The sequence below is a fragment of the Histomonas meleagridis genome, assembly GCF_020186115.1.
Source record: "Histomonas meleagridis strain 2922-C6/04-10x chromosome Unknown contig_52, whole genome shotgun sequence".
In the NCBI taxonomy this organism is placed as follows: Eukaryota; Parabasalia; order Tritrichomonadida; family Dientamoebidae; genus Histomonas; species Histomonas meleagridis.
In genome coordinates, this window is record NW_027150895.1 from 34,003 (window position 1) to 42,500 (window position 8,498).

At 25.9% G+C, this 8,498-nt stretch overlaps 2 protein-coding genes across 2 annotated transcripts; both read left to right on the forward strand.

Moving 5' to 3' along the window:
* Positions 1-3,305: 3,305 nt before the first annotated feature.
* GO595_007385 (uncharacterized protein) lies at positions 3,306-3,530 on the forward strand (the record flags this gene model as incomplete). The annotated part of the gene is made up of 1 exon (XM_067920843.1): positions 3,306-3,530. One exon carries the CDS (start codon positions 3,306-3,308, stop codon positions 3,528-3,530), a length of 225 nt encoding a protein of 74 aa, XP_067772445.1.
* A 2,494-nt stretch (positions 3,531-6,024) lies between these two features.
* Positions 6,025-6,927, forward strand: GO595_007386 (uncharacterized protein; the record flags this gene model as incomplete). The annotated part of the gene is made up of 1 exon (XM_067920844.1): positions 6,025-6,927. One exon carries the CDS (start codon positions 6,025-6,027, stop codon positions 6,925-6,927), a length of 903 nt encoding a protein of 300 aa, XP_067772446.1.
* Between the last annotated feature and the right edge of the window lie 1,571 nt (positions 6,928-8,498).

The following is an 8,498-nucleotide window of genomic DNA, read 5'->3' on the forward strand; positions in this document are numbered from 1 at the left end:
AAACCTATATCGATAAATTATTATACAATGATGGTGATATAGGTTTTATGTCTTAAACAAAAGGTATACCTACCGATACTAGATATATACATGCACATCTTGATTATGATAATGATATTATGAAATTGTATCGTTTATTATATGAAGGCAACAAAATAGAATTTAATCTATTATTAGCTACAACCAAATTTAAACTAAATCCTAATCAAACTATCACTAATATCAAAAAGTTTCCGATAACTTTAATAACCACATATGATACAGGAGATGTTAACGACTATTTTAAATAAGATAAAAGTGCAATCGTTATTTTGTATCGTTCTTCTGAATTTTTTGTTCTGAATGTACAGTCCTATCGTCATACAAAAGGTGTAAAGTGTCGAAATGCTAAACGGTTTTTGAGCGTAACTTTGAAAATTAATGGTGAATATTTTATATCTCTCAAAGTCAGGCCACGTAAGATTATATCAAAATTGTATGCATTCAATTGACTTCAGTGAATAACATGCAAAGGAAGGTAGGTATATAATGCGGTCGGGACTGATCACGAGGACCCTAGGGGCCCCGCCGGGTTATCGGCCTCCGGAATTGCCCTTCGGACCCGTAGGCCTCCGATTCCTCCAATCCCCCGAGTGTGCTCGCTCCGCTCGCTACAAAAATCAAAATGATTTTTGTGAGCCATACAATTCGTCTGAAAATTTGAATGCGCATTCAATTTTGAGAGAACACGAAACTTTTTGATAGGAACGATAGCACTTTTAGCACCACTTTTCGCATAAACCTATCAAAAACCTCACATAACCAACACGAATTGTCCCCGGTTATCTTTGGTCGGACATTTATCCTATTCAATTTATCTTTGCCAGGAGGTTAATTGTCAAAAAAAGCGACGAATATTTTTTGAATGCATGGCAAACTTTATTTTAAATAGTAAATAACTGTTATAAATTATCACTTCATTTTTTCTTCATGTATGCGAATATTTTTTCCATTGATCAAATTGCAGACAATATCAAAAATAAGGATCTTGATGCTATTGATGTTGCAATATTCTTTGATCCTAAATATAATAAAATGGGAAATTACAACAATTTTATTATCAATCCAATTGGGATGATAATAAAACATAGTAATTCTTCCGATTTATATTTTATTCAAAGAGAAATAATAGAATTCTTTGACAATCCAATACTAATATCAATTCCAATTACTGAAAATAAGAAACCACCTATAAATCAAAATGTTCATTATTTAGAAATAGACTTATTTCCATTGAAATGTAAATTTGGACGATGGTATGCGTCATATATCTATGAGTCATATAATGATGAAATTAATCGTACATTATTAGATAATGTAATCGTTAATAGTCAACATAAAGACAAAACTCATCAATCTGCTTTTGATTTAAAGCAGGATCTTTTCAAGAGTGCCTAAAAATAAAAAAAAATGATTTAATTTTTTTATTTATTTTGATTCTATAAAAAAACTAGAAGGTGATGAATATATTCTACTATTTTGTCTTTCAATTGGATAATTTGATAATTTTTCAAAATAAATTGAATTACTAATAGTTAGTTTTGGTAACTTTATATACTGGATAGATGGATCTATTAACTCAGTTTCTTTCTCTATCGTTGATGAATTTGATGTCTCATCGTCATAATAAGTCTTGATCACCTTCGTGCTACTAGACATTAATAAAAATGAAAATTTTATTAAATTATAATGAATTTTTGAAACTAAACTATGACAAATGGGACACAGGTGTTCTTTAAGGACGCCTGGGATTTGGAATAGTTTCAAAACAATATATATAAATAATATTTTATTATTTCTTTTGTCCAACTAGCGCATTTGCTACACCATCTATAACAGGTGAGAATTTATCTGCTATTTTAATTCCTTTTGCAATAGCACCTGCATGTCCAGGTAAATTTTCAATTCCAGGTATTTTACCTACTGTATTTACAACAGGTTTAGCTACTTTATTCCATACATTACCAATAAATCTTCCAACTGGTTTAATAATTTTATCTCTGAAGTAAGCACCTGCTTTTTTAAATTCATTTTTAATTTTGTTCCAAAAACCCCAAGCCATAAATAATAATAAAAATAAAATATTAATTCTTTTTTTATTGATAAAATATAGGATGGATCTTGTCATTTGCTTCATTTCCTATATTTTTAAATAATGGAATTATTTTATCACCGGTTTCAAATATTTTATCCACAGGTAACTTTTTAAAAGGTCTTATTTTTTTAATGTCTTCTTTATGTTGTTTAGCAAATTCATAACCTTTCACAATATGTGGACTAATTTTTTTAAATCCTTCTTTCATTTTTTTAAGTAAAGGTCCTATTTTCTTTATTCCGTTTTTAAATTTGTTCCACAAACCCCACGCCATAAATAATAATAAAAATAAATTCATTGTTTTATTAAATCCTGTGATATTAACTTATTCCTAACTTTTTCTTTTACATCTTTAGATATTATTTTATCATTATATTTATATGGTAGAATTCTATTTTTATTACCTAAATTCTTTTCATGTTCTAACCATTTTTTCACATTTTTGTTGAATTTTTCTTGTTGTTCTTTACTTAACTGAAATTTGCTCAAACCTTTTTTTAATTTTATTCCAAAAACCCCAACCCATTTAAAAATAATGAAAAATATTTTTCATTTTTATTAATGTATTATAATAATACGCAATCTAAAAATGAACAAGATGATCAAGGTAATGTTGGAGCTTATTTTGATCGTCTTAAAGATTTAATTGCTAAAAATGATGGTACTCGTTCTTTTATTTTAAGAACTGAAGATTGTCATGATCAAAATGCACCTTTTAATCAATCACAAGAAACTAGATTAAGAATTACTCATGGTGATCATATGGTTTCACAAATAACTGAAGGTTTTATTAATTTTAAAACTTAGAATAACTGTACAATTATCAAAAGCTATTTCATCTAGTAATTTGACAGATCCTGAGAATTTAGCTAAAATATTTATAGGTTTTAAGAGTTCTAATCAATTATTAGATCAATGACAAATTATGTCTAATAATATTTCTACTGGTTATCAACAAAATGAATGTTGTCGTGAAGGTTATTGTTATTCTACAATTAAACCCTATGCTGAAAAGAAAACTAGAAAATATACACATTCTTTATATGAAAATGTTTCAGAATATTCACAATCTGTTTGTGGTACTTATGTTGATTCAAAAACATCATAATAGTATCAAATAAATCATTATATTTGAATAGTTTATATTAGGGTATTCTAAATTCATTTGACAATGGAACAAGAGTACCCGGTCCAATGCATCCTTGACCACTACTTCCGTAAGGAAGGCGACGACGAAGTCCTCTACTTCGTGTTGCAGTGGGAGGAAGGGTCGATCACGGCGGAACCCTCAAATTGCCTTACCAATTGCCGTGATCTGATCAAAGATTACTTAATTGACCTAATCATGAAGGACAAATTTGATGAAGTATTAGGAATCCTTCAATACATTGAGTAAACGACTCCAACATCATTTTTTTTCATTGTTTTGTGTCTAAAAAATGAGTTTGATCTTTGCATCTTCATTTTCATCCGGAAGATACCGATCAATAAACTATTCAATCAAGGGGTACTCCTTGGTAAACTATTCAATTTCACACCCCACTCGTACTCTAGACAACATTTAAATAGTGAAGTGATGTAAACCATTCAATTTATTTCAATGGTTTATGATAAAAGTAATTTTTGAATAGTACGATAGATGAACGTTAAAGAAAAAAATGCCAAAATGACTGTAAGATCCAAAGTTACGATCATAGTTTTTGTCAAAATATACGATCATAAAATTGAATAGCGATAATGTTGTTTTCTGAGAGTTTTGATCACAATGACTTTTTAACCTGAATAAAGACTGTACTATCAAATATTTTTTCGTTTAAATAGTTTACTGATCGTATCCCATGATCTCGAAAATTAATTTATATCTTAAGTTAGTACATAACTGTAAAAATCGAATCTATCGTTTATTCAAAAGTGTGAAAATACGATCGAAATCAATTCATTTTTTTAACACTGATCCCCTGTCCATAAAAAATTACATAAAAATCATTATACATTTATTCATTCAAATGTGTCACCTTTCGAACGTTAAAAAATATTAATGACATTAAGTTTTTATTTATAAAACATTTTGAGATTGTTCATTTTGATTTTGAGGCATTATTGAGTTAGCATAATTTTGTAAAACATTTAATTTATTTACATAAGCATTATATTTATTAAAATCATCATTAAATATTTGATTTAATAATTCCATTTTAGATATTTGATAAGCTTGATCTAATTGTTCAGGTGTTATATTTTGTAAAGGATTCTTTATAGTAGGATGATATTTTTCATCTATAAATTTATAAATTTGTTTTCTTAATAAATTATGATATTTATTATACACAGTTACAGTTAATGTTATTACATTTTTATTTTTTACAATAGAAAACGAAGGTTTAATATTTATAGCACTAAAATCACAATCTTTAAATTCTTGTGCAAAGCACGTATAAAGAGATTCCATTAATAATAATGAATTGATTTTATAAAATTATTTTATTTTATGGAAAACGATATTAATATTGATGCCTTAGATAATATGATTGATTATTGTTTATATAAAAATAAACCTAAATTAAATGAAGAATTAATAAGTGAAATTCATCCAGAAGTGAATGTACCTTATAATTCTTTAAATATAGCAGTAGGTAGACAAAGAAGTGGGAAAACTCAATGTATAATTAGAGAAATTATTAAAATTAGTAATATTAGTCCTAGAACTCATTTATTAATTTATATTAATAAAAATGGATTAGAAAAATGATCCTACATTTGAATCATTAAAACCTTTAATAAAGATTCCAATTTTATATGTAGCTGAAAATCAAGCAGAAGATATAGTTAAAGATATATTAAAATGGAAACAATTTTATAATGAAATTAAAAATAATCATTGGGAAAATAAAATAGTAGATAATCAAATATCTGAATTATTTGAAAAATTATATATTAATAATTTTAATAATTTAACTTTACATACTATAATATTTTTTGAAGATTGTGCTAATAGTCCTTTATTTAAAAAACCTACTAATTATTTTAATCAATTATTTACTAAATTAGCTCATATTCAATGTTCTGTATTTTTCGCTGTACAATTTTGGAAATCTTTACCTGCTGAAGTTAAAGCTAATGTAAGTACTATATTTATATTTCCTAATTTCTCTAAACAACAATTAAGTTATATGATAGCTCAAATACCATTGCCTTATACTAAAGATCGAATTTATTCAGTTTATCAAAAACTGACAGAACATCAAAAAATAATCGTCGACGTGAATAATCAAAAAATAAAAATTGAATAAAAAATGAAAAATTAAAATTCATTTTTTTTTAATGTTAAAAGGCCAACAGGGTATAGATAATGAAATAGCTACTTATCTCAATGTTCTTGGTATTGATATGACTGCTGCTAAAGAAAACTTAAAACAATGGAGAAATAATCAATCCAATAAAACTATAAATGATCTTAATAATCAAATAAAAATATGGCGAACATTAAAAACAACCAATATAGATGAGAATACTTTATGGGACAATATATTGACGTATTTACAAAATATTCAACATCCATTTTTTTTTTTTTTTTTTGCATTTCATCCAGAAGTACAAAAGGATGATGCTTTGGAAGAAACAGAATATGAAGATCATTTTTCATCAGTGCAGCCAACAATAACAAACGACGACATTAAACCAATTTTGTCTATTGAAAATCCACCATTGGGTTATGAAAAAAGTGGACGGAAAATATCAAAAAAAGATAAACAAATACCAAAAGTTTACCACCACCTCCAAGACCTCATGAATATCAAATTAGAACTCATGATGGTAAAATGTATGATTTTATAGAAGATAAGAATAAATATAAATATACTGGAGGAAGTAATGTTATATTGGATGAAAATATGGATACATTAGCACATCTCTTTCTTGATTTAAAGAAAGATGTAAAAAAAATTAGAGAGCTTCAAACAATAGAAGGAGCAAGAGCATTAGTTAAAAGACATAATAAAGATAAAAAGGATCCAAGATATCATTGGTCTGCAATTGAAGAAGATATAAATAAGGATGGTATTCCAGATGTTATAGTTGCAGATCAACATAAAAGAGCAAAATTTGTAAATGGATGGACGGTTAAACAACATGACCCCTATGAAAGTCAATATATAAGATTTTTACAACAAAAATATGGTAGTCCACAAAATAGAAAACTTTTGAGAGCAAAAGATCAACATATAGAGGATTTCGATGAATTTATTAATAAATATATAAGAAAAGTTTCATATGATGATAATAAGCCATTTGATGATCCTAGGGTAGAACCTACCCCAGAAGGTAGACAAATTATGGATACTGTTGATAAATTTAATTTAAAGTATTATCAAGATACAGGTGTTAGAGATGTTTATAAAACACACAAACCAAGAAGGAGAACAGCAAATCAAGTGTTTACTAGATATGTTATTAAGCCAATTTATAATGATTATCTTAAAGATTATCAAAAGAATAATGCTAATGATGAACAACTTCCTGTAAAGTTAGCTATGATTAAAGGAATGTTTCCAATACTTAGTGTATCTGCTAAATTTTATAATGACATTATAAAAACAAGAATGAATAAGATATTGGCAGGTCAAAATATTAAAGATGAGAAAACAGCTAAGAAATATATTAGAGAAGATACAGGAGAAAATTATTGGACAAGCGCTTCAAAGCAAGCAGTTTCTGAAATTTTACTAGATAAGAATAAATTTGCAGATGTTAAAACATCATTATATGGATATATTAACAGTAATCGTGGTTTCTAAATAAAGAAAATTTTTTTTTTTAAAATCATTATTTTTTTATGATTAAAATAAGTGATTTCTCACCCCATGTAGGGAAGAATAATACTGAACATAATAGTTCTAGTGCTAATTGTAAAGTTATTATTAATAATAACAATAGTGAAACACCAGCACATTATCCTGAAGTTAATGAAGAAACATCAAAAATAATTACAAGAGAAACTGATCTTAATACTGATAATGCTAGTGCTTTATATAAACATATAGCTTTAACATTTAGTGCGATATTAAAAACAAATAATATGAAATTAATAGCAAATTTAATTGATAATAGTGGTAAAAATTATAATTAATGCTAATGATTTAGTACAAGCTATAAGTTTAATTTTAGAAATTGATTTTAATCAAGTTAGATTAAGTTATGAAGATCCTGAACCTGGATGTTTAAAACATGTAAATCCAATTAAAAAAGTTAACTCAATTAAGATTAATGGTTATGATTTTAGTTCTCAATATAATAAAGAATATAACACATTAATGGATGAATTTAATATATCATTAGAAAAAGTATTTATTTATTAAAATTAATAGGATAAGGCACAGGATTTAATAAATATCTTGGTACTGACATTTTTATTCCTTTTTCATTATGAATATTATATTTACCTTTTTCGAAATTATCTACTATAAAAATATCTGATAATATTTTTGATCTCTTTTTTAGTTGATCTGTGTTATAAACTGTTACTGTTGTACCAGGAGGTAAATAAAATCCTTCTTGATTTATAATTTTATCATTTAATTTATGTAACTCTAAACCAAAAGATTTTCCTTGATTAAAAGCTTCTATTGGTGAAATTTTTATGTGATTTAATTGACTTAATGTTTTATGATAAGTATTATTATAATTACCGACAATTTTCTTCATATGATATGGATCTATTTCTTTTAAACCCATATTATCAGCCATATCTCTAATAGTTCTACAAATTCTATTTATTATAGCTAAAGAAGTATGAATAGGATAAGATTTATCTTCTAAAATTATTCTTTTTACTGGAATTATTTTTACACCAGATAAATGTGCTGCTATATATTGTAAAGGTTTTGATAAAAATGTTTTTTCAGAATCACAATGTATAATTTTAGGATTAAATCCTGCATTATATAATATAAATAAAGCTTTAGCTATAGATTCTATTGATTTCTTTGTAGTTATTTTATCATTTATTTTTGTATTAGTATAGGCATAAAATAAAAATCTAGACCTAACTTCAACTGCTAATAAATAACAATATTTTGTTTCTGTTTTAGTGGTTTCATCATAACCAGAAAAAAATAAATCCATTTGATATTCACCATTATTACCAATATATTTTAATTGATATTTTTTATTTCTTTTATAAGGAAAATAATTTATATTAGGTTTAAATTGTGGATCTAATTTTGAATAATCAATATGATATGGAAGTAAATAGTTATCAAATAAATATTTGTTTTTCGAACGAGATTTGAAACCTGTGTTAATATAAGGTGAATTCTTAGAATCTTCATAAATATTATAATTTTTATATGTATTGTCATGAGGAAAT